The following is a 26,435-nucleotide window of genomic DNA, read 5'->3' as shown; positions in this document are numbered from 1 at the left end:
TCTGTTATTTCAATAGATTTGAAAGTTTTTTTCAGGTCATTTTACGCCATTATTTGACCTTTTTTATTGAGGGGAAATCAGCATTTGGAGGATTTTACTTTACTAACAACACAGACGAAGCAATAACGGTCCTTAAAAGCATGGACCTGATTACCTGTTAAAGTTGGAACATTAAAGGTGTGTTCAGATAAGCAAACGCAGCATTTATCAGGTCTACTTTTGGGCATCAGGTTGCAGGTTAAATTCCTACGGTGCAAAAAGAATAATTTTCTGTGAAGTAAATTGGAAGAACTTGATCTTTTTAACCTCTTGTCGTTGAAATAAATCCCCCTACTATTCAGAGTGGTTGGTTTGTCTCTCAGAAGGTCATCCCTGGCCTCAGCGATGGCTCCCAGTAACCCGATCCTCCGCAGCACTAAGATACAGACTTAAATCTGGGCGTAACGGCCAGACAATGACAGCGAGAGGCCAGCGGTGTCTTAAACATGTTTTTAACCATGTCCACTTCTTTGTGTGAGTGGTGCCTGAGATCAGAGACCCGTCTGTCAAGGGGACACTAAAACGGGTGTGTGGGCGAGGAGAAGGGGAAGAGTGTGTGGGAGAGGAGATGGAGGGTTTCCGATGTATACCGCTCCCTCGCCACGCGTGAACTGATGTGAATTTAGGTGACAGCGGCCTGTAACCTCTGGGAAAGAATCCGCGAGGGGGGAAAAAGGGGACTGAGAGAGAGCTGAAAAATGGGATTGACCCTTAACCCTCAGAGTCTGTAATGTGATACCGGTATCTCTATTGTGGAGGTGGGAGATGCAGAGGAGGTCACCAGGGGAAAGGGAAGGTAGCAGCCAACGCCGCACTGCTGATTAGGACTTCCTGTGGTAAGCCTCAGAGCTGCAGCATGAAAACACAAAAAAAAAGTATTTACACACACAGCTACACTGTAGACGACTTTGAGACAAAAGTTTGGACATGTCCGCGTCTTTCCTTTTGCAAAAATACTACAAACTACAGCAGATATTCTACCTGTTTGACCAAAAACTAAAAAAAACTTGAAACTTTAGACCGTTTACATGACATTTATCGTGTAAGTCCAGCTCTTTTGGCCTGACTGGCATCCTTCAAAGTCGGGCCAAAACACCCGAGTAATGCAGCTGAGGTGGAATTATTCCTGCAGTCCTGGAGGGGATAATAGAGGCTGGTACCCAGAGGAGGAAGCTGGTGAGCTGGAATAATAATAATAATGCATCATAATGTACAGCGTGAACAAAATATAAAGGGCTGTAAAACTGTCTTTAATAATATCTTGGAAATAATTGGTCAGTTGTTATGATCTATTAGCCTGGCTGACGCGTCCACATCTCGATGAGATGGTGGTCTGGGAACTAGGTGTGCATTTTCTCGTATTTGAGGCGTGGTTTACGAATGCCTAGAGCCGTTTATTGAGCGCTACGAATTTCTATCAAATGGCGTCTGGTTCTTCCCATGCTGCTTTGCGCGCGATTCATAGCCAATTGTATCACTTATACCAGATGACGTATGTAGAGCGACAGAAATTCGACGAGGAAGAAGGCAATGAAATCTTTCAACACCAAACGTTGCTCTTTTTTAAAAGTAAACTTGTGTTCTAAGCTACTTAAAACACTTTCTAAGGCTGCATCGAACGGTAACGTTGTGTCCGCTGCCATTTTGGATTAACACTCTACAAGCTTCAGTGTCGTGCATAGACGTCGTCATCATCTTGCTCCCCCCCCAGTTCTGTGATTGGTTCCCTAACTCAGGCAAAAATAAGGGCGGTGGTTTCCAGGCTGCCTTTCCAGTGTGAATGAAATCGTGCACAAAGCAGCATGGGAATTCCCAGGCTAATGATCTATGGGGTTAGAGGCTAACCAGAACGAGCCCAATACTAACGAGCTAAAACGGCCCTCTGCTGCGTGTCGTTCCCCCTCTCTCTGGCCCCTGCTTCCTGTCTCTCTGAACTTTCCTATCCATTAAAGGCACAAAAGCCCTTTTTTTTTTTAATTGAAAAAAATAATTAAATAAATGATGTGCGATAAAATATTAATATAATAATTAATGCGTTAACGTGATAATAATGAGTTAACTCACCCAGCCCTAATTATTCAGAGTTTGTCATTTCCTGGAAACCAGCTAAATATACTGAAGACTCATCCTGCACACTGCATCTATGCCCTCAATTAAATACTTTTTTTTTTGTCTAAAATTGACATTATTTGATATCATAGCACTTGATCTCAACCAGCTCATGATACGACCTGAGTTCTTCACCATCACATCTGATAACGCCGATTAAATCGGCGAGTGCGTCAAATCTGGGAGATAACGTGACGGAACATACTGGCATTGTTTTTGTAGAGGGGTTCGGCCGCATCCCATTTTTACGAAGAGTTTATTTTCTCTCTTGACCTTTTATTGTTTTAGCCCAATAAGATTTCAAGAAAATATGAAAATGAGAGGGAGCTTATCGACAGCGAACGCTCACTTTAAAGAGGAGCAGAGCGTCACCGATGTCAGCGGTCAAAAGCATGCAAAGCAGTTGGGAACTGCTGCATCATCACCAACGTATTAGGATTTGAATAGTGCTGGGGGAAAGGAGGATGATTTATTTTTGTTGGAGGCGCACCTCTCCTCTTTCTGTCTCCTCCAACCCTGCAAAAATGATCAGAATCCTCTTTAAAAATCTGAAAACGAAGCCGGGGAGACTTCACAAAGTGTTTGATAAAAGCAAACCGACAGCAACCAAAAATCTGCTCTGAAGGTGTCTGACTTCCTGCCTGTTGCTATATCTCAACTTTTTCGCACGTTTCCAGAAGGAAACAACCTAATCAACTTTTACAAGTCTGAGTGGAGAGGTTTGGCTCTCATGAGCTGAAACTTGACTGGAAAGTGATTTATTGTTTAATTGAGCTGACTCGTTAAAGTTAGCTGTAATTGACGCAGTAAAAAAAGCCTGGCCGCCAGCCAAACTCTGGGTTGTGTAACGCCACAGGTTCAGGGTTCAAATCGACATACCTGAGGAAGTTAAACTGTAGCGGCGTGGCGGCTCGGAGACGAAGAAAGGAGAATTGAGCGTTTTTTTAATCTGAGCAGTGTGCGCAGAGAGACTTGAGGTCTGCTTGTACTAGAAGAGAAAGAGAGATTGTGGATTGTGTGTGTCTGGCAGTTTGGTATTTCCTGAAGGAGTTTCCTCCTACCGTCAGAGCGGAACCACCCTGGGCCCCTCGACAGTCCAACCCAAAGACTGACCCGGTACTGCTCTCGGAGAGAGAGGAAAGATACACGGTCGCAGTGTCGAAGCCACTTTGGATACGAAGCGTAGCGCACATAAAGACACGTTTATGCAGATGGTGGCAAACAGAGAAGAAGAAATGTGTTATTCAGGTCTGGCCAAGTCCGGGCAGTGTCCCCATTTCTAGTTCAGGCCGGGCAGTTTTCCAGCAGTCTGAGATCATCGGGAGTCTGTGTCATCCATATTTACATACTGTTCTGTTATTTGTACTATGACGGATAGGTGTATCCTCAGCACTTTACATTAATTTGTTGGCCGTGACTTGCCTCGGAGATAGCGAAGCATAGAGGATCCTGGGCGAGGATTCCTGCACTATCAGCAGCGCCATACTTAGGCCTGACAAGAGAAACCTGCCAGATGAGGAGGCAAGATGGAGAGGGCAGAGAGTGAAAAAGAGAGTTGCTGACAGGCTGAGGGAGAGAAAGGTGAGTTATGTCAGCTTGCGTCTTTGCCCCCCTCATTGCAGCTGGACTTGATTACCCAGAGTTCTCCACTGGCCTCCAGACTGCAGGATACACAGGAGCTCCTCAGGAGAAGAGGGGAGGATCTGGGCAGGTTTTCAGACCTCGGTGCCCCTGGATGAACTTGGGCCATTTACTCTAATTTCATTTTTATAAAAGATTTCATATGTTTTAACATTTTAACTTTCACCCATTTTCTCTTAAACTGGCTCACCAAACTTTTCACTTTAATAAAGCTCTTAAATAAAATTTAGTGCGAGTTAACTCGTCATTATCGCATTAACTCATTAATTATTTAACGCCAACAAACAGTTTTATTTTAAGTTTGTTGCTCTCAGGCTTTTATTTTGTAAAAGTCTGTTGCTGTCTGCTGTGGAACCGGAAAAGAAAGTAATCTGCGGATCCACCAAACATGGAGAAGGGTACGGAACTTTTACTCGGCCATTTTCATGTTAAAGTTCTTCCAGACGGCGGAGTCGACAGAACCAAAGTCATTGTAAACACTGCCAAGTTGAATTGTCTTCTCAGCGTAGTAGTTCCAGTCTAAAATATCACTTAAAGGCAAAACACACAACTGATAGCAGCAAGTCATTTAAGGAAACAGACAGTGGAGCGAGGCTTCTACATAAAAACTACAGAAAGATGCTGATGTTAAAAGTGTGTTTGCACAACAAATGTTATGGCACTTTCATTCATATGGCAGCACATTTAAAATAAAGCTAAATGCTAAAAGCTATACGCTACTTTTGGATTCATTTTGGGATTTTGCGTACAAATGCGATTAATCGTGATTAATCAGGGAAATCATGTGATTAATTAGATTAAACATTTTAATCGTTGCCCAGCCCTAATAAAATTCAAACAAATAATAATAACATGTTAGTGCAAACACATTGCAGGAAAATTAAGCTCCTGTCACACTGGAATCGGTATCGGTGCATCCCTACTGAGAAGTACTACTACCCGTCCCAAGCCGTACCTTACCGTACAATGTAATAGAAAACCGCTATTTAACACATAATACCCACCTGAACATTATTGCAAACCAAGCACGCCACTTATTGGTAATAGGACAATATTTGGCCTTGCCACACTGCAGTTACAGCTGAGGAGCACCTCAGGGAACCCAACAAAGACTCCCTGGATTTCAGTCTGATTAACCCACTGCAGTGTGTCCTGGTAGGAGACGGCTGCAGCCCACAGGACCCAAACATCCCCGGGCCAGAGAACAGCCCCAGGGGTTCCTGTTGGTGGCACCAGCAGGACTTACCAAAGACCAGGCAGGTGGTTTTAATATAAACCGATAGAATGTATGTCCATCTGTGATGGACGAGTGACCCGTCCAGGGTCGTGCTTCTCACTCAGTAAAACAGAAACCAGTCATTTTACACGGACTTATTTCAGGAAGACTGGAACTGGAATAAACTACCTTTCATGGGCCATTATTCTGAGTATAGATCGGGCCATCTAGATCCAGCTGAAACCATTTAAAGGCCACGTTATGAGTGGAGATGCCAATGCAGAATTTGGCTAAACCCTTCCCCTCTCAGTGATGTCTTTATGCACCACTAGCAGCCCTCAGGAATCTATTACCTGCGTTGTTAGCAGTGACAGGAGAAGAAAGGCGGTCAGAAAAGGAGGTTCAGCAGTGGCTCGGAGATGTTTAATGTGTCTCTGAGTGTGTGTGTGTGCGTCCCATAGAACAGCATGTTTATAAATCACAGAGTCGCTGTGTGTCTTGCAGGGCCGGTGTTTCCTGCAGTGTAATCTGAGTCTCTGGTGGAATGTGTGAACCACATCCGACTCCACTCCACTCGAGCCCCCGACTCACTCAATATTCCACTGTAAACAACACGGCGTTGCCAGGTTTTCTGGAACAGGACAGGTAGAGCCGCTTTGCCCTCCCAAAGAAAAAAAAATGAAAGGAAAGAAAGAAAGAAAGAAAGAAAGAAAGAAAGAAAGAAAGAAATAAAGAAACAAAAACGGAAATGCTTCAAAATAAAAGCACATCAGCTCCTATAAAAGTGACTTTCATGCACTGCGTTTTGAGCAGTTAACCTCCAAATGCTGTGACATTTTCATAGTCTAAACGTGAGTGTGTGTGTGTGTGTGAGAGATTTAGACTGAGAGGTTAATTGTAGCATGACCTCCCTAATGTCTTTCCCTGGCTTGTTATCTTGATTGGGTAATTAATTCTTTGGCTGCTCTCTTCAGTCGCCCCAGTATTCACACACTTCTCTCTTTTAAACACACACACTCACACACACTTTGAACTCAAGAACCTCCACATTCCTGTAACCCTAAGGCAGCTCTGTTGCATTACTTTTCCTTTCTGTCTCTCTTATTTCCCTCCTCCCTTCCTCTCCTTCTTTCTCACTCTTGCTCAATTCATTTCTCTTCCCTCATCTGTCATTTTTTTAGCTCCCACCTCCCACCTTCAACATCATTGATTGACCCAAGAGTCGGATGCCTTGCTTGAGTTAAAGCTGCAGCACCAAACCGTGAAAGATACCAAAAGCAAAAAGTCTTGTAAGCTGATTGGGATTTTACTTTACATTTATTGGGTTTCCGTTCGCATTCATAGTCATTTTTCATGCGATTTTCAGGAAATGAGCTGAATAGAATACAAATTAGTGCAGGTTTCTACCCCCTGCTGTCATGCTGTAAGGGCTGGTGCTTTAAACAGCTGGCTTGTTCTCTGAAGCATTGCATCAGAGAGTGTACGGGGGGCAAAAATTGGGCCAAAATTGACTCAAAATGACCACATTTTCTCTTATCTTCTAGTCTTAGATAAACGGATACAGCTGAGTTTCTGTTGGTCAGCACGTCACAGTCCCACATCTCAGCATATGCTCCTGTTTGATGACGTCTGCATCCCATGTGTTCCCTGTGTTTACTCGGCCGCACACAATTATGAAGAAGTCGGAGGAATCTCGGAAGCACTAATCCGAGCTCCTTGCTTTTCCGCTGCGCTCTCACCCCCTCGTGTCGGGTGTTAAATGTGCACGGTTAAAGTTGGAATTAATCTATTAATTTCACCTTTTTATAGGCATAGATTGTGGCAGTGCTACATTTTGGATTAGTATGCACATTTCTGGTAAGACGAAGCTGCAAAAGTACAACCTTTCCAAACGGAAAAACAAAAAGACAAAACGGTTTAGGAGCTACATTCTTTCCAAATGGTCCAAACCACAGTTTAAAGTAGGAGGTGAAGCATCTGAAATGTCTAATCATGAAGATCAGATTTATTGTTGTGAACATGCAGGGAAATACACAAAGCTTCTTCTCCTCCGCATTTAACTCATCCACCTGTTGAACACATGCATGGAGACAGATGGAGCGGTGGGCAGCCAATCACAGCGCCCGGGGAGCGTGGGGGTACGGCGCCTTGCTCAAGGGCAGGAGGTGGACTGCCACCTAGGGATGGGCGATATGGACAAAAAAATGCGTCCTGCTAATTTCTGGTATTTATCACGGTAACGATAAATTCAGCGTAATCTTTTTTACTATAAATCTATCACCAAAATGATAATAAAGGCTACTAAATCTTCGCCAGGCAAAAACGCCACTGCCTAAAATAAAATAAATATGCCATCATACACAATTTATTAAGCTTTCAGAATGCACAACACAATAGTTGACACCCAATTTCCTAAGCATAACACACTCCAACTCATTCAAAAAGCTAAATCGCAAAATATAGCTTACAAAATATTAGACGTTAGGAAGAGACAGGGGTTCTCTTTTTATAATTTAGAATTAAAATTTTTATAGTTTTTAAGTTTGACTGTAAAACTCATAGTGGAACTAATGGAATGAAACTAATAGTTTTTGGCCACACACTGCCTTTATCAGGGCTTAACAATGAAATTAATGTATATAAGTAGTAGGATAACATAGCTAATGTTGCTACTTCTAGCTATTATTAGCAAAAGGCTAATAAACACACTAATTCACATTAGGCTATATTAGCCTATCCTTGCTATCCGTTTCATTGCATGAGACCTTTATCTTTTGTCCTTTTCTCTTCTTCTTCTTTCCTTCTTTTACTGAACCGGGCACCTGACGGCTTTTTTTGACCTTTTATTTTCCATCCTTCACTTGACTTGAGAATCCACTCTGTGACAGAAAACCCCGTCTTCCGCTTCTGCTTGATGCGCTGTGCAGTTTCAGCTAGCTACATATTGTTGTAGCTAGAAAAACCCAAACAGTCTAATTTGTATCAACCTTCTGAATATTGGACGACCCACTGAGCCACGGCCACTTATGGTGTATTAAATGTAATTTTCTTTCAAATACTGTATATCTGGGACAGTATATCTGGTATCTAAGCATCAAAAGTTCTGCAGAAGGCCAAATAATAGCACATTCTAGCTTAAAAAGCAGGCGATTTTGCAATGAAAGCATCACCGCGGCAACAAACCCACTGTGTATGTAGGGCTTTCATTTAAAAGACGCATTCATTCTGCTCTTTTGTACCAGCAGTTTTATGTCACAGTTTGGATTCAGTGGAAACTTTAGCCTCATTTCATGCCTTAGCGTCTGAATTTCCTGTGCAATAAGATGGAAGCCAGAAGGTGTGAGACCCTGTTGCAACATGAATTTAACTGTTTTAAGCTGCCTCACTCATGAACATTGTTTATGTCTGAGTCCAGTTGGATCCGGGAAAAAGCTGGACATCTGAAACAGTTAATGGATAGGTGTGCAGATGTCTTCCTGGTTCTCTCTGCGATCCAACGCTACATCACGAAATCGAACTCTCTCTTTCATCAGTGAGACCCCTGGTGGTAGAAATGACGTATTGCATGCTTAACCGAAACGGTTGCAGATACCTTCTACTATATTTCCCCCCCCGTGCAGGATGGAGCAACCTCTTCCTCGCTGTTTTTTTTTTTTTTTTTTCCTCCATCTTATCACTCTATCGCCAGCCAACAGTCGGGAGAGAGTAAGTGTGAGAGAAAGCGAGCCAAGGAGTGACTTTTCGCTCTGTATCCTACACACTCGCTCAGGTTTGGCTCTCCCTGTTTGGGCACGATGAGAGCGGCAGATTATTGGGGCTGATAAGGCGAGGAATGTTGCTGAGAGAGGAAACGCTGCTCTGGAGGAGATGTTGCCTATGGAGGAGTTGTTCCCCTGTCCGCCGTACATGTCATCCAACACCGCCCAACGCCACCGCTGGTCGTCTCCTCTCGTTCCGTCTTCCTCCGTGTCGTAAAGAAAAGATGGAAATAAGAGCAGGGTTTGAAATCCGTTGACCCAAAGCCCATGAGCGTGCCCATTCAAGCCTCCCTCTTCCTCCTGCTCGCCCTCCTTTTACCTTTCTGTCTATTCTTTGTTGTTTTTCTTCATTCCTATTCAGGAAAACTAAATTCAGGACCGTGTGGCGTTATGACCACAGTTACTGGACCTGCTCTCTGTCAAAGAAATGTTTTCTATCTGTTAGAGTAGCTGGAAAACAACACCAGAGACCAGTTGCAGGTCTGTGAGCCACTGCTCTGAGGCGTGGAGTCCAGCCAAAAGTGACCGTATTTGGACAAGTGAGGAGACCCGGAGAGGGACAAAAAACGCCTAATTTGACAAAAAACGGGGTCTTAAAAAGTCTAAAATTCTCTTGAAATCTCATAAAATGTCTTGAATACGATTTTGAAAGGACTTAAAAATGTATTGACGTGACTTTTATTCAAAACAAATGTATAAACTTCAGTCTCGCTTTTAAATGTTTGGATTTTTGGGGACGCTTTAATGGAACCTGTGCAGCCCGGTCAGAGTTTAACCGGCTATAGTTTGCTGTTCGTGGTTGCTCGCAGCGCCGCGACTGAGGAGAGGCTAATCAGTTAATGCTTTGGTTAAGATTGGTAAATGCAAATTTGACCATTTGTGGCTTCAGAACAAACAATTTGCCTCATGGTTGTTGGAAACATTGATGAAGCACACTTTGGAACTTGGCCCATTGGGCATCAAGGCGTTGGGAGTCCCACGCCAAAATGCTCCCGGATTCTGAGACGGCGAAAACGTTTAAGCGTGGGAAAGACTTTTGTTTTGCAAGTAATTCCGAGCCTCCTTTTTCCCAGTTTGGACGTGAACTGCCTCTTAAATTGTATTAATTAAGGTCTTTAAAAAAGTCTTAAAAAGTCTTAAATTTGACTTGTTGAAACCTGCAGAGACCCTGAGAAAGAAGCACATTCACGACTGTGGATCTATTTCAGAATGAGCAGAATCGGATGATATCAGAGCGACTTAATGGACCTTAAGACGAGCTTTGATGGGTGAACGTTTTGGGGGTATTTAATCAATCCTACCCTCACAAATGAGGCTGTGCAACAGCTGAATGTCGAGTGGTCGAACTTGAGCCAGTGGAGGGGCTCCAGCCATCTTTTATTTAGCTTTGAACAACCTCAGCCATCGTTCAACGGTTACTTCAGCTTATTGTTCAATTTTATTATGAAAGGGGTGATTTGATTACATTTTTCTGCCTCTCATATCGACCTTTAAAGTTCTCACAAAGCTTTGAATTTGTCTTGTGGCGACTAACCCTGAACTTAAACCTTTTAGCAGAGCGATCCTGACTTGATGCTGAGAACGAGCCGCAGAACGAGTAAGTGTTAGTTTGTGTGTCATATGGGCTAATGAGTGAATAAATCTACATTTTTACGTGAAAAAGGGCCGATTGTGAGCTTTGATAAACCTTTTAATCACAGCATGTTTCCTGTGTTACGGACACAAACACGCATTCGATGGTCGATTACCCAAAGTTACTCGTTTTGTGGCTTGCTGGTTCATTTCTGACGCACGTTGTGACCGAGCTGTGCAATGAGACGTGCCTGAAATGATTCCAGAAAGCCTCCCGAAATGAGACTTAAAGTCATTAACTTGGTGTGTCGTGAAAAGAAAAACCACAAATTCTACAATCAGCAAGAAGACAAATGGGCCTTTGTGAAGAAAACTCCCACAATTCATCAGTAAGGCCCAGAAATGCAGCTCAAAACAAATACTTTCTCTGTCTAAGATGATAAAAAATGCATCCGTTTTATAACTGAACCCTTTTTGTGGACGTAAAACATCTTTATTTCTTTGCTATTATCTCATTCAGTTAACTCTAAATCCATTTGATTACATTTGAATTAGTTGTGCGGCTCTTGTTCAGGGAAGGACTTTTCTCTTAATTTGTGGCCTCTGTAAGCATTTTCTTCATGTTTATTTCATAGTATCCCTTCATTTATGCTCCTAAGCGCTAGTTTTACTTCTTATAAATGAGTCCATGATGTCCACTTTGTAAATTATAGCCCAATAGGATGAAACACATAGGCTCATAGTGCGTAATTTCCACAATTCTCTGTGAGAAGTGAGCGAGAGGAGCAGAATTTATAGTCATCGAAACATTTGCCAAATGATAAAAACTTGTCTTGTATTGATTTTTTTTTTTTTTTTTTTTATTTTATTGAACTTATTTTTCATAACTTAATTAAATAAGAAATAAGAAATACATTTTTTATTTTATTTATTTATTTATTTTAATTGAATTTATTTTTCACAACTTAAATAAGAAATAAATATATATTTTTTTTTAACTGAATTTATTTTTCATAACTTCTGGGAACCGGGTCCTAAGTGCTGAGAGGTTTTCTTTTTGTAGCTTTGCCACATTTCAGAGCTTTTTAAAGGTGTCAGCCACCATGATGTTGTTGTTTCTGGGATTTACCTGTTCTGTGTAAGGACAGTAAGCATAACCACCGGGTCAAATGGTTGACCTTAACCATAGCAGCTCATCATATTGCATCATTCTAACAGGTGATCTATTGAAGGACTGCCTCTGGCTTCCCTGTCTGAGGCCCTTCTCTGTGGGGTTTCTCCTCTGTTTATGAGCTTAAATTATGCATGTTAGGTCCATCGGTGGTTCTAAATCGACCTTAAGAGAGAGCGTGAGCATGCGTGGTTCTTTGTGTCGGCCTTGTGAAGGACAAGCGACCTGTTCAGGATGTGCCCCGCCTCTTCCCCAATGACTATTCCCCCGGTCACAGCCCAAAAAATTGGATAAGAGTGATAAAAGAGCCAAATATGATTGGCTCATATTTAGAGTCGGTCGAGTTCTTGAATGCTTCTTACAGGCGATTCATTGTTAGGGAAAGTTTAACCCTAATCCCTGATAGGGGACATTTTTGTCCACTTGGGGTGTACTTTCTCCTCTAATTGCACACTGGAATTAGTGATACTCATTATATTTGGTCCAGTTTTTGACAAACACACATCATATAGAATGCAATTTTTCATTGTGGAGAAAAAAAAACTCCTTAATTTCTGAAAAGGGACATTTTTGTCCCCTTTTAAAACGACCTAAAAACATCATATATTAATATTTTTTTCCACTTTTTTTTTCATAAATCTTTTATTCCACTTCAGTTCTGATCATAACTACCAAGTTTTCAATTATTTTCAAAAAATTAACCCTTTCAATACCAATTTGAACTTTTTTAGCCCAAATTTTAAGCCTTTAGGTGCCAGTAAGTGGAATTATTGAGTAGGGATAATTATGGTCTGAGATATGTCAATGATTAGCAACAACATTGATTTTTAGGGATTTTTAATTTTTTTGTTATGCCTGATTTAAAAAAAATAAATAAAAAACTTCTTAATTTCTGAAAAGGGACATTTTTTTCCCCTTCTAAAATGATCCCCAAAATACCATATGTTAATATTTGTTTCCACTTTTTTTTCATAAATCTTTTCTTCCACTTCAGTTTTGATCATAGAAGAGTTCAGATTACAGAAACGGCTCCCATAGACATCCATTGGCGTTTACATGGCTTTTACATCATATAAACCAGTATTTAAGGGGTTAAATTTGTGAAAATAATTGAAAATTTGGTAGTTACGATCAGAACTGAAGTGGAATAAAAGATCTATGAAAAAAAAAAGCGGAAAAAAATATTAACATATGATGTTTTTAAGTTGTTTTAAAAGGGGACAAAAATGTCCCTTTCAGAAGTTGTGTTTTTAGATCAGGCATGAGGGTTAAACAGAAGGAAACTCTTCAAACTTTGATTCCCAGAGGTGAACTGGTGTTGCATAAAGCAAACATTTGCACAGATCTGAGCAGATATTAGCGGTAAGACCGTCGTAATCCATAAGAACGATGCCGAAACTGCAGAAAACAAACCCAGACAGTTTTCCCGACAGCTGTAGCACACATATAGGAAGCTAATCAGCGGCCATCATCTGTGCAGAACCACTGAGGCCGGGTGTCGGAGCTCAGACAGGTCCCTCAGTGCTTTGCTGAGATTACACAACAATTAAGATAAGACGGGATGACGTTTTCCTCTCCTGCAGCCTCTCTCCCGCTCCTTTTTTTTTTTTTTTTTTTTTTGGTGATACGATTGTAAAGTTTGTTTGTAGAAGGAAAGTTGAGTTTGCTGAAATATGAAACACCGAGAGGCTCGTAGAAATGTTAAATACCCTCAAACACACTCTGCTGCACCCAAACTTCCTGATACAAACGGACAAAACGCACATTTCACTTTTCACTGGAACGGACTTAAAGGGATAGTTCGCCTCTTTTGACATGAAGCTGTATAACATCCCATATTAGCAACATCATTTATGAACATCTTCTTACCCCCTGCTGCGTCCTGTGAGCAGAGTTCCAGCCTCGTTTTGGCGTTGATGAAGGTAGTCCGGCTAGTTGGCTGGGGCTTAAAAAATAAAACGTTTTGCTTCTCAAAGCAATATGCGTTCAAAAGAGTAATACATTTGCATCACAAAATGGTTCTCCAGGAAAAAGTCAGACCTCACAATCGCTTGGCCCTATTTTCTCTCCCTTCGTATCGCTGCCTGCTGTGCAGACCGAGCAGTCCCCTGCTTCCGAGCAGCAAACGCCTGTTACGGTAGAGAGAAAATAGAAAATAAAATCAAATAAAAATAAATAAATTATAATAAAAATAAAATAAATAATAATGATAAATAAAATAATAAAAATTAAATTAAATTAAATAAAAAAAATAGAGAAAACCGCCTGATACGAAGGGAGAGAAAATAGGGCCGAGCGATTGTGAGGTCTGATTTTTTTCCTGGAGAACCATTTTGTGATGCAAATGTATTACTCTGTTGAACGCATATTGTTTTGAGAAGCAAAACGCTTTATTTTTTAAACCCCAGCCAACTAGCCGGACTACCTTCATCAACACCAAAACGAGGCTGGAACTCTGCTCACAGGACGCAGCAGGGGGTAAGAAGATGTTCAGAAATGATGTTGCTAATATGGGATGTTACACAGCTTCATGTCAAAAGAGGTGAACTATCCCTTTAACTGCACAGTTTGACTTTGACCTCACTGGAAGTGAAGCAGTCACCTGAGCCCCCTGCAACCGTCTCTCTCTTTTTTCTTTTCTTTCTTTTTTCCCCCTCCCTCTCTCCGTTCTCCGTCTCCCTGCCTCCATCTCTCAGTCTGCAGCTTTCTGCTGACTCCAGGAATTATGATCCGTTTCCCGTCCGCAGGAATAATAGAATACAGGAGGAAGGGGAGGTCGGCGGCGGCGGCGGCGGGCGGCTCTGTGGAACAGTAGTGAGGAGTCCAGCTCCACTGTGGTCACATTCTGTGTGTGCGAAAGCGCTTAGATCCAGATGTGCGAATGTGCCGTGTTTTTCTCTTCATCGCCATAAACTTCACGCGTTAAAAGATTATCCTTGGACACGGACTCAGACACAGAAACACAACTTTTGCCTCAATTAACGGTCATAAATCTCAACTCCCCCCCCACGCCACCACCACCACCACCACTCCAGTTATCTTGACAGTAAACGCCTCGTGTATACAACCGCACGGCAGGCTGCAGCTCGCTCTCCTCTCAGCCTCTGAGCACTTAACACTATCGCCAGTCAGATCCAGCCACTCCAGTGTGTTTGGAGTGTGTGTGGAGTGTGTCCTCAGCCGCATAAATATTTATCACACAGCTACCCCTGGAATTTTAATGAGCGCTGATGGAGAGTAATCAACACACGGGCGGCGCTGCCGGCACAGAGACGGACGGGCAGGCAGGCCGAGTGACGCTTTGTGATGAGATGTTTTGGATTTTTGATATCAAGGTAAATTCTGTCCGACTTTCCTGTCGAGATTCACACTTTCCTGCTCCTCTGCTAATTGTTTCCTGTTTGGTTTTTTTAATGCGTCTTTGTGTGTGTGTGAGTCCGACATTGTTCCACTTATAAATAGTCTCGGTGTTTACTTTTTACACATTTCGCTGTGTGTGTGTGTTCCTGTGAGGGGTGTACATGCTCATCAGGGTGACAGGGCCACCCCTTAGAGGTCACTTAACACATTGTGTGGAGGCCAAGCTGCATGGGGAGTCAGGGAAGGAAACCTGAGCTGTAACTCACACAGCTCGCTCTCTCTCTCTCACATAGAAAGAGACACACTGGACCTGACCTTTGACACCGAACAAGGAGGGGCTAATAACGGTCTTAGAGTCCCAAAGACACAGCAGCGCACACTTTATCTGCTCCACTGATGCTTCATTGGCGCGATGAAACGATTGATATGAAACTGCATGTACGCCGTTGACTCTTTAAGAAGTCCTTGGATTTTTTTGGGGGGGTGTAAATAGTTTAAATTTCTGCATTTTATTCTGTTTATTACTTAATCCGATGCACAACGTACAATTTATATCTGACAGTTTATGTTTCTCATCTTAAAGCAAGTGGAGGGGAAATCTGAGCAGCTTTCATATGCAACTGCTGCTCCATCATTAGATAATTCAGTTAATTCAGCTTAAAACACCGTTAGGTTACTTCATTACCACAGCCACACTGGAAAAAATCTAAATCTTACCAAGTATATTTGTCTCATTGAGTATCTCATTACACTTAATATAAGACACAACTGCCTAACAAGCACCATTTCAGCCAGATATAGGGACTTGTTTTAATACAATACATCTGGAATATCTTGTTAAATGAAAAAGTCTTGAAAACAAATTGTTTTGAGTCATATTTCACATGAAACAAGGTTTTTTTTTTTTTTATTTGAAGAGGTTTTTAAGCTAATTTCAAGATCACTTTTAACTCAAAAGTCCTAAATATCACATTTTATTTCAAGAAATCTTGACAAGACAATTTTCACTAGTTCCATTGGCAGATTTTTTGCTTATTTCAAGCAAAAACGTCTTTTATTTGTTGTTGTTTTTTTTTACTTATTTTTGGAGGGGAATGTTGGAGAAGCTGTGGAGATGTAAATGTGAACCATTCACACGTGTTCGGGCTCTGTCCTAAAATCACAAAATTCTGGGAAGATGTTCATGTGGTTATGTGCAGAATTTTGGGTTATGTTGTATCCAATTCTTGCACATTATTATATCTTGGTGTTATTACGGAAAATGTTGAAAGATGATAGATACATATTGAAAATGATGTTAGCATCCTGTAAAAAGGCAATTACAAGAAAAATGGTACAAGACAGAGCCACCATCCCAGGAAGATTGGTTGAAAGTTATGGACGAAATACATATTATGGAACAACTGACTTATAAAATAAGGAAGTGGGAGAAATGGACTGAATACATAAAAACGACAGGACAAGGACAGTTACACTGACATAGAAAATTGATCAAACTATAGAAACATGGTGATCCAACATGTTCTTTTTCACTTTTTTGTTTTTTATTTGTCCGCAAAACAATGCACATCAGTCTGTCAGTCAGTCCAGCAGCTGACATTTATTTCAACTGAGACAAAAAGAGTTTTTTTTTTTAAAGTTTACAGTTACAAAATGAATTGAAATGTCCATACAGCACAAATGTGGGCTAGTTTTAACATAACTTAATGTAATGAATTGATGAAGTTTGACGTAATATAATCGTTTTGGGAGAGAAAAATCGATTTTTAAAATCATCTCATAAAAAAAATCGCGATATGTCCATGAATCGATTTTTTTTCGCCCACCCCTAATTTATATCATCTCTTCATGACAGAAAATGACACTTTTGTGCCATTTTTTTTTTCTTCTTATATTTAGAGAATCCCAAATGTGTTTATCCCGTTTGTTGTTGTTAAAACTCAAATTCCCGTTAAATCCACAGCATAACAGACAACTTGTTGTCCCACACATTTTCACATAAGTCTCTAATTTCACGGCTCCCTCCAGCCGCACTTCCCTCCTCCTGAATCTGAGGGCCTTTTGTGCTTTGAAGGAAGCGCTGAGTCGGGCCGATGCAGGCGGAGGTGCGCTGGAAGTTGACCAGTGACAGATTTGTGGCTGTGGATGGTGGAAGCTGTGAGTGTGGCCCCCACTTGCACGCACACAGAGCAGCTCGCACACCTGTTGGCGCCCAGAACACGCCGGCGCTGATGTGCTCGCCAGCAGCCGTTTCCATCCGGGTTATAAAAAGCAACGAGGTCGAAGATCAGAACATCTGGGTCTGGTTGAAACATCTGGGTCTGCTGGGGACACGGAGGGACCGTGGGCTCCGGGCTCTCGCAGTGTTCTCGGACGCGTTTTTATCTGATCTTCTTTGAAGTCTCTGTATTCGCGGCCTCGCGTCCACGGCTGCACGAATACCAGAGACGCGACTGGACTTCCCAAACCACATCACAGCGTCCCAGCATGCAGCCCTCAGAGACGGGGAGAGGGAAGGGAGTCGCTCCCTGCGCAGCGTTTGATCCGTCTCCCGTAAGTGGGCAGACTTGGAGACGTTTATCATTTCTCCACATATTCTTGCACAGTTGTAATGTGTATGTGTGTGTGTGTGTGTGTGTGTGTGTGTGTGTGTGTGTGTGTGCATGCTTTGCTTCATGTGTGTGTTTTGAGGGCAGCCCCCGTGAGCAGCGTGATTTATTGACAGGCCCTGCAGTGATACCAGGATTCCTTTGCGTTAAATGCCTGCTCTGAGGGTCTTTTACTGCCTGTGTGCTTTATGGACCATGATCACACTCTATTTGTCTCCCACTTCTGCATTTCTGAGGATTGTTTTTATGGCTTCACGTCTTTATTATAGCAGGTCGTATCAGGGAAACCGACAGGAAGAGAAGAAGCCCGATGCTCGCAGATGCTGCAGCTTTAAAGGACGTTGATTACTAATTCTGCAGGGCTGTAGTTAAGTTAATTACACTCGATAATACTTCACAGAAGCTTACGAAACTGTCTTTCTTTTTTATTCTATTCTGAACATGAAACTGTTAATGTGGGTTTGATTCATTTTAATTGCATTTCTGTTCATTTCTTCCTTTGATTCGTGTCGATTGATGGAGATTGGTAAAAAAAAAAAACAAGACAGAAAGGTAAGAAAAGAGAAATAAATGAGAAATAACACAGGACTATACAGATAAAACAAAAGGATCAACACAAGACAGTTCAGCTCAGCTCGGATAGAAACAAACATCAGACTAAATATGCTAAATTTTACTGGAATTAACTTGAGATGATCCCTGAAAGCGCTCTTAAAGCTCTTGTATTTCCGCTTTTATGGACACCCCCAGCAGAATAACAGAGTGTTGTAGCTTTCTTTAAAAGGGACTCTATTGATTAAAGTGTCGTTCCATCCCTACGTTTCACCCACTGTTTCCTCCCGCCACCCAGAAACATGCTCGTTAGGGTCAGTGGTGGCTCTAAATCGACTGTAAGAGTGAGCGTGTATGGTTTGTCTCTGTGGGGTGAACTCTGTTTGTGTTTTATTTAAAATATTACACATTGAAACTCCCCATTTTTCTCCTATTAAAGTCCAGTGCGATGAGTTTTGTGTCTGTCTTCTTCAACATTTCTTTTTTTTTTGTATTTTCTGGTGTAATTCACCCTCTCACGACTCGAATTAGCTCGTCTTTTTTTGATGGAAAGGTGCCGGAATTGACCAGAATTACCAGAATTTATGTGAGAGATAATTAAAGCAGAGTTACTGTCAGTGGAGTAACACTTGGATAGACGTCAAACTCTTCCAGTAAATTGATCAGATTTTGAAAAGCCTTCCAAACAATTTAGGATTTACAAGTCTGCAATGACATCAGCTTTTAGTTTTACTCGTTTCAGACACTGAGGGTTCTGTTGATGGAAGGAGAAATGGCCACAGTGGTGATGCATTTGTGCTGGATTTCAGAACAAATAAAACTCTCTCAGTGAGGAGATAATCAGATTCTTTCTGGAGTTCCACCTGATACAGGTCCGCCCTCTGAGACTGCGTTAAACAGGCCTGTTTAACGGTCTCTGATGGGGGGGAAAGTGTGCGGATCGTGTTGTCGTTTAATCTCTAAAACGTGCCAGATGATCACAAATCGAGGGACACGTGTTGTCACGGCTAATTTTCAGCTTTTGGTTATCAACACTTCTACATATTTTCAGATACGGGCAGAACGCTGCTTTTAAACAGGATGTACCGAAATGTCGGGTTCGGTTCCAAATCGGAACCATATGAAGATTATGTTGTGCCCCCATCTGTTAGTAGTTCACGTTGAATTATTCGCTACATGCTCTGTTTGGGGTGAGTTCACTCGGCCGCAGAAAGCATCTCGTTAGCAGTTTGGACTCGGCTTTTGTTTCACCGGGGCGGCGCTGTGCAGGCGGACCTGTGAGGGCCTGAGATCGTCTGTCACCTGCAGAAGATCCTGGTGGAGAAAGACCAGATGCTGGATTAGCTTCCTGGATGCTTAACTCTGTGGTTATGTGCTAAGAAGGCAGATTTAGCAGACAGGACTCTGATTTCAACAGATGTTCTGCTGCTAAACCCGGAGAGAGATCTCAGAGGCCAGGCCTGACAACCATGGGGACAAGGATGATGATTGTAATCAGTGTTGGGCAACGTTACAGCCTTATGAGGTCTCTGTTGCATCTGCAAGTAGTGGTTACCATGAATAGCTGAATTACAGTGATGCAATGATATAACCAGCCTTCTCACTTCTCCTGGGTCAAACATCTTCACCTCTGGTCCGGAGAAGTCCAACTTTGGTTGTTTAGATTTGCGCCGTCATCTTCCGTCTGTTTGCTAGCAAGAGGTCGTTTAGCCTCTAGCTTAAAGGGGAAGTTTGTGGGTTTTTTTTAAACCTGGACCTTATTTCTGGCATAAAATACGTTCATCTACTCGCCGATAACAGTTTGGTAAAAGTCGGCGTCCTTCGGAAGATATTTAGATCACTGGAGATCGGCGTATATCCATATAACGGGAGAGAACAGGGCAGAGACAATACAGCCTCTGAATAAGGCATTATCTGTCTTTATTTCACCAATACTTTAAGACAAATGAATGAATGAACGCGTACTATTGCTCTGTTAGCTCAGAGCTGCCGTGTTGTTGTTCTCTGGAGCTTTCTACACACTTATCTACTGGGATGACATCATCAACCCGCGCCGCTGCAGCACAGCTCATTCACTCCGTGCTCTGTGACGGTCGGCTACCTTCACACAGAGTTTGTTGCTGCTCGTTATGTACAACATAGCAGGATATTTATCAGATTGAGGTTACTCGTACTATTTGTTAGCCGTAGATGGTTCCCTCGGCCTCCCACCAGCACATAAAGTGCACCTTACTGTGAGCTTCTTATCCATTTCTGTGACGAATTCAAAACAGTGCAAGTATAACCACTTAGAAAACGTTGAATTATCAGGTGTTGTTGCCTTCTTCTTCTTCTGTTGATTTAAAACAGTCTTGTAACGCGTTATATTATTACGGTACCCCCAACACCGACTGTAATACAGAGGAAACAACTTCCAGCCTTGTGTGTTTCGTGTCTTTTTTAAACTGGTATCATTTGTATAGAGTTTTGGTATTGAAATGCCGACCTTTTTTAGTGTCATGAAGCTGTGCTTAAGCCACTGAAATCATCCCCAAGGATCATTACCTTCTGACAGTGGTGTCCCTGCACCCTTCAACTGCAGGAGGGGCCTGAACAAATGTACCAGCCTTTGTTGGTGTGCTGTACACTTTGAGAATCCCCGCCTCTTTCAGGGTGGGGCTGGCAGGGTTTAACATTTTTGATTGATTAAGTAGTCCCCAGTGTCTTCGTTTTTGCCTTTCTTTCTCAGTCATGTCGCCGTTAATCTCCACCATTACTCATGGGGTTTATTTATGAGCCCAGAAATAGTTATTACTGTTTATAACCGCATACAAACTCAGACTTTCATGCCAGGGGCAGGAAGAGACGGAGCGTGGGGGGAGTCAAAGTCGGCTTAAAGACGAGTGAGGAGACGAAGCAGAGAAACCTAATTCAGCACGACCCTGTCGGACGGTACCGTATGGCCACATTTTGAGTGACGGCTGCTGCGTTTGTGTACAGCAGCTGGGAGACGTTCACAGGACCTGGAGCTCAGTTTAAACAGAGGAACCCCCCCCCTATCTGAAGGAACCTTTTGGGTTAAAGCAGCTTTTATAGCTCGGATACGCTCCTCAGACAAAGTCGACACCGGAGCATAGTTTGCCTAAACTCTGCAAGTGAAGATGTCTGGAAATGCAAACAAGCACAGTCTGAGTGAAGCTTCCTCTAGAAGCTCCGGCTGTTTGTTTTATGTCCTGAAGTTAATATCCAAGTGACTAAGAGTTCCAATGCTTAATGCTTTCAACACAAGTGTTTAAAGCTCAGCTCTAGTTCTATAACTCACAGTTTTTGCTATATTCTACAAGTGTTTTGATCTTTTAATGCACAGAAATGAATAAAAACCCTGTTTAAAAAGCTGTTTCATGGCGTGAGCCTCTGATCGGATGAAGCTGGCTCCCAGCACCACAGAAGAGATGCAGGTATACAATGTTTGAATGTTGAGTCCCAGCTTTAATGTCTGTGATCTTAAGTCAGAGAAGGAAAGAATGGTCGTGAAACCATCTGTACTGTTAGTGGCTCGCACTGGTTGGCGGTAACGGAGGCTCTCTCCCCGGATCTGGGTCAACGACCGTTTAGCTGACTTTGCTGATATTCGGCGGTGCAGCTGAGAGCATCAGAGCTGCCGACAGAAGGGAGTCGCACTGCTCTCTGTTCCTTTGTGCACTGCTGCAGAGGCAGAAGTGAAGCTTGCATCTGTCACTCAGGTTGATTAGATGATTACGTGGAGATAGAACTCATTTCGGAGGGTTCAGGCCAGAGATGGGACCAAGTCACACATGTGCAAGTGTCAAGTCTTGGCTTTCAAATCTCAAGGAAGTCCCAAGTAATTTTTTCTTGGGCAAGTCAAAGTCAAGTCACCTTATTATTTTACCTGCAGAATCTGATCTTAATAAAGTGAAAACACAAAGATATAAGTAACTGTCAGTAAACATCATTGGCCAATGTGTCCAACCTGTCCACCCCGTATCATATCAAGCTAACGTTAGCTAACTACCGACTAGGCTAACAGGATAATATTAGCTCATTTGACGAGCACTTACTGGTCAGAATGGATCTTTAAATGAGGAACAAAGTTGGAAGTTGTCGTCTGGCTGTCTGAGATGTTGATGCCGCATGTCTTGCACTGTGCTGTTCGTCTTTTGCCGTCAAAATGGTAATTACGAAAGCCGAAGACAACGACTCTCGGTCCCGCTGACATGTTGATGCATATCTGATATGAGTTTATTCTCTCCAATAAACACTAAGGTATGTAGAGAGGGCATGGCTGATTGACAGGGTAGGGATCCAATCATGACGCCATTCTCAGCCTGCGCTCCTACCGGGTAATCCATGTTATTTTTTAAATTATTTATTAATTTTATATTCAAACTGAAAACATGAACTGAATAACACTCAAGTCATTCAAGTCATCGTGTCTCAAGTCAAGTCAAGTCCCAATCTTTAACTTCCAAGTCCCGAGTCGAGTCTCGAGTCTTTTATTTTTTGTCAAGTCAAGTCAAGTCACAAGTCATCAAAACAGCGACTCGAGTCCCCATCTCTGGTTCAGGCACCCTAACCGCAGTAAGACTCCCGGCGTCCTCTTTTATCTCCTGGAGCTGCAGCGAGCTTGTTTCTGTTCTTTTGACCTACTTATGAATGCAGACGGACACCAAGCTAAAGAATTTGTCTTGGCATCGGCCCTGCGGCCAGATGATGTTGAACCAGGTGTAACTGCTGCTTCCAACAGTCGTCCTTAACCGGCGTTCGTGAGGAGTCGCTGCTTTTTATGCCAGCTATGAAACCTTCTCCATTACAAACCTTAATCAATATAATTATCGAGCAAGTGGATTATTTAATGTAATTGGTGGAATAAGTCGCCCTATGATAATTACGTTCGGCCCCGTGATGAATTATGTCTCGTTGCTGGAGGTAATTAGTCTGAAAATGTTTCCAGTTCTGGCTTCAGAGAGGCTCACATGAGAAAGAGCTGTTTGTCCTGCTGTTGCAGACGGAGGAGAAAATGGTGCAGTTTAAAAATAAAAAATGTAAAAAAAACAAGGCGGCTCACCCGGAATTGAACCAGGTTTTCGGCTCGGGACGGATAATATTAAGCCGAGCGGCGTCAGAGCCAGAATCGGCCCGTACTTGTTCCCTCCGTGTGTGTTCGGCGCTCTGGCCTTTTGTGTGCAATCAGGAGAGTGTGATTAAACGCCGTGGAGCCTCTCCGAGATGTGGGTCCCTGCTCTCCAAAAGGCTGAACTATGCCAGCACTGCCGTGTGCGTTCCTCTGTAATAAGATCACCCAGAAAAGGACGTTTTCAAGAGGTTCAGCAGCAGATAACAACAGAGTCTCACACTTAAGCAATCCACCACCGGCTATTGTAACTAACGATACTTTAACCTATTGTGACCCGGAGCCAGTTTATCTCTCACAGCAGCATTTTCAACAAACACAAGCTAATAGGAGTTTCTGCAGATGCTGGTAAATAAAAACGTCTTTTAAGCCGAGCCTCAGTCTGAACGGGTTAAACACGAGCCTGGCTTTCACACAGAAAGACAAAGGAAAGGTTTCGCTGCTCTGCTTTGGGTCCAGCATCCCCGTCTGTTCAGCCAGGCCTCGCCATCACCGATGAGTCCCCGCAGCCGTCGCACTCTGAGTAACTCTGAAGGCATTTCCTCTGCCACACCGGTGAGAACTCGTGCTCTTTAAAGCGCCGGGGATCGGCTCTTCTCTGGATTACGACACTTGTGAGATATGAGCAGGACGTGCGACGTGTGCACATGCTGGATCTTGTCTCCTGAATCGTTTCCCCGTGAAGCCTCTCTTCACATACGAGGAATCTACAATTTATTCGTTGTTTTCCTTTATATTGAAGCTGGGAAACGGTGAGCTGCGGCCTGAATGTGGGATTTACTCAAATATGAATGAGAGTAAAACGTTTGGGACATCTTTAGGAAGCAATCTGCCGTGCAGGAAATGCACATTCAGTGAAATTCTAAGAAGGTTTGAACGGTTTTACGACTACAGCGTGACACAAATAATGGAAGTTGAGCATTTTGGAATTTATAAAGCAGAAAAAAAGGGAGATTCTTCTCTTGTATATTGTTTCTGACACAATAAATGAGGGATGAAAAATCCCTGGAATATGGAGGTGAAAATAGAAGTGAGAAAAACACGGGGAGCCTTTAAAACCAGACGTACAGGAAGAAGTGTTTTTCTCTCTCCCCCCCCCTTTTCTGTCTCTTTGGTGGTCTGAGGCAGGGTCTTGCTGGATGTTGAACCCAGTGCAAAACACAACAGGGGGGGAAATGAGTTGAGGGGGGAGGGGGGGTTACACCACCAGAGTCCCACAATTCATCATGCTTTGGCACCGAAAAGGGCCGTCTGGACGGATCGGAGGTGGGGAGGCGAGAGGGGGGGGTTGATGGCCAGCGAGACTCTGTGACCTCCTTTCTCCCCCCAGAGAGGGGATAGTGTGTGTGAGGGAAGGAGTGAGAGAAAGTAATCATCACCCTTCATCTCTGGTGTCCGGCTGAAGAAGGCGAGTTGAATCCAACGCGTCCTCACATCAGCTGACTCAGACACGGCTCAGACACCACGGATGACTTTGTTTTCCTTTCTCCCCCTCCCTCTCTCTTTCCCTTCCCTTCTCCTTTTCTCTCACTCCCCGTCCCTCCTTCCTTCCTAACAGGACTACCTGCAAGGCGACAGCACCAAGGCGTATCAGAAGCTGGGCTGGAAGCCGAAGGTGGCTTTTGAGGTACGTCGCTGGGCCGGATAATCTGCTCATTGTGCTCCACAATAATATTTTCTCCAGAGAAATGGGAAAACTGAGCCGTCCACACATGCACAATCATTGAAACTGTGTGATGAAATGGAACAAAAACGTGCTCAGGCAATTGTTTTTTATCATATTTCTAAGAAAATACAGAAAATGCATCGAAAGAAACAGGAAAAAAGAACAAATTTGGATTAAAAAACTCATCTTTTTACGCCTTTTAAGCCTGAAAAACTGTGAGAAGGAGCTTTAAAGGTACTGAAACACTTTCACCAAATTAGATATTTTAATAGAAAAATATATATATTAAATATGCCATGAAAAGTGTTTAAAATATGTATATAAAAAAATCTAAGTGATATTAAACACAGATAAATTCACAAAGTGACTTTAAATCGTTACTTTTTAATTTTATAAAGTTCTCACACGCTTTATATGAAACTTTGATTTTATTTATTTTTTTGTATTAAAGGATTTTTTAAAATAAATATTTGCAAGTTTTCAATGTTTAAAAAAAAATTTAATTAAAAAAAAAGTTTAAACGTGACTTTTTTAATACTTTAAACAAACCAAACGGTTAGTTTTCGGTACATTTTAAAGGGAATAAGCTCAAAGAATTAAAAATAAGAAGTCAGTAGATGCATATGAGATATTTATTTTGAAATATATTAGTTATTCAGGCGAATTTAGCCGTGTTCTCATTGGTTTTGGTCGCACTTTAAAGCACTTGAGGAGCATTTTCCCAGCTGAATCCCCTTTAAATCTGGTGGTGTCTCTGTGCAGGAGCTGGTGAAGGAGATGGTGGACGCAGACGTGGAGCTAATGAGGCAGAATCCAAACGCCTGAGGCCGCGTACTGATGTCGGCCCATCCAGATGTGTTAACACTCCAGCGTTCTGCCACTGAGGCCGACGGTGGCGGGGCTTCTTTTTATTTCATTCTCCCACATAAAGCGATCGTGTCCTTTTCTTCTTCTGTGGTATCGCTGTTGGAGGGAACCAATCTTTGCCTTTTTTAGTTGTTTTTTATGCCTTTTACATTTAAATACCGATCATGTCATAATTTATATGTACGTTGAATGATTTATTTATGTGTTATCTTTTCTTTTGAGTCGATTCATGTGTCAAAGCTGAATTTTTACCTCTCTTGGAAGACGATCCGGAGGAATGAATATAGTAATCAATGAAGGTTTTTTTTTCTTAGTAATGTTTTAAATGAGACTTATTAACGGGTCTGTTTTCCACGCACTGCAACATGAAAATGATTGAGAATAAAAGCAGGAACTGGCAGGCTGGCGCTCGGTTGTGTTTTTCTTCATTGGGGGAGCCGCTCCTTTAAATCCAGGTGCTGAGTGAGCGCTGGGGAAGCCATCTCCAGGATCTCAGGCCTCTCTTCTCTCTCCCACTTTTCTTTTCTTTCTTCTTTTCCTTTTTTATTTGCGAGCACACTGCGTTCCTTCATGCAGCAGGAAGAGCCCCGGGTCCACGGCCCCGCCGCCGGGCGCCTCACATCTGCCCCTGACTGGCACTGAGGAGGCAGTCCTGATGCTGGTTGCCGGGGTTACGCTTAACTTTTCACCCCCTTTACAGATGTTCCTCCTCTCTAAGCTATCTTCTCTTCTGCCTGTGTTGTT

The 26,435-nt window shown here is 42.6% G+C and overlaps 1 protein-coding gene across 1 annotated transcript in view; it reads left to right on the top strand.

Annotated features, from left to right (window-relative positions):
- Positions 1 to 26,091, top strand: part of gmds (GDP-mannose 4,6-dehydratase) — a 249,391-nt gene extending 223,300 nt beyond the window's left edge. The window contains exons 10-11 of the mRNA XM_075486027.1: positions 24,717 to 24,785; positions 25,587 to 26,091. Coding sequence (XP_075342142.1) covers positions 24,717 to 24,785; positions 25,587 to 25,649 — 132 coding nt within the window. The 3' untranslated portion in view covers positions 25,650 to 26,091. The remainder of the gene's footprint in view (positions 1 to 24,716; positions 24,786 to 25,586) is intronic.
- Positions 26,092 to 26,435: the final 344 nt, after the last annotated feature.

Source organism: Odontesthes bonariensis, chromosome 15 (genome assembly GCF_027942865.1).
Source record: "Odontesthes bonariensis isolate fOdoBon6 chromosome 15, fOdoBon6.hap1, whole genome shotgun sequence".
Taxonomy (NCBI): Eukaryota; Metazoa; Chordata; class Actinopteri; order Atheriniformes; family Atherinopsidae; genus Odontesthes; species Odontesthes bonariensis.
The sequence above is the reverse complement of the archived record's forward strand: the minus strand, read 5'-3'. Positions and strand labels throughout refer to the sequence as shown.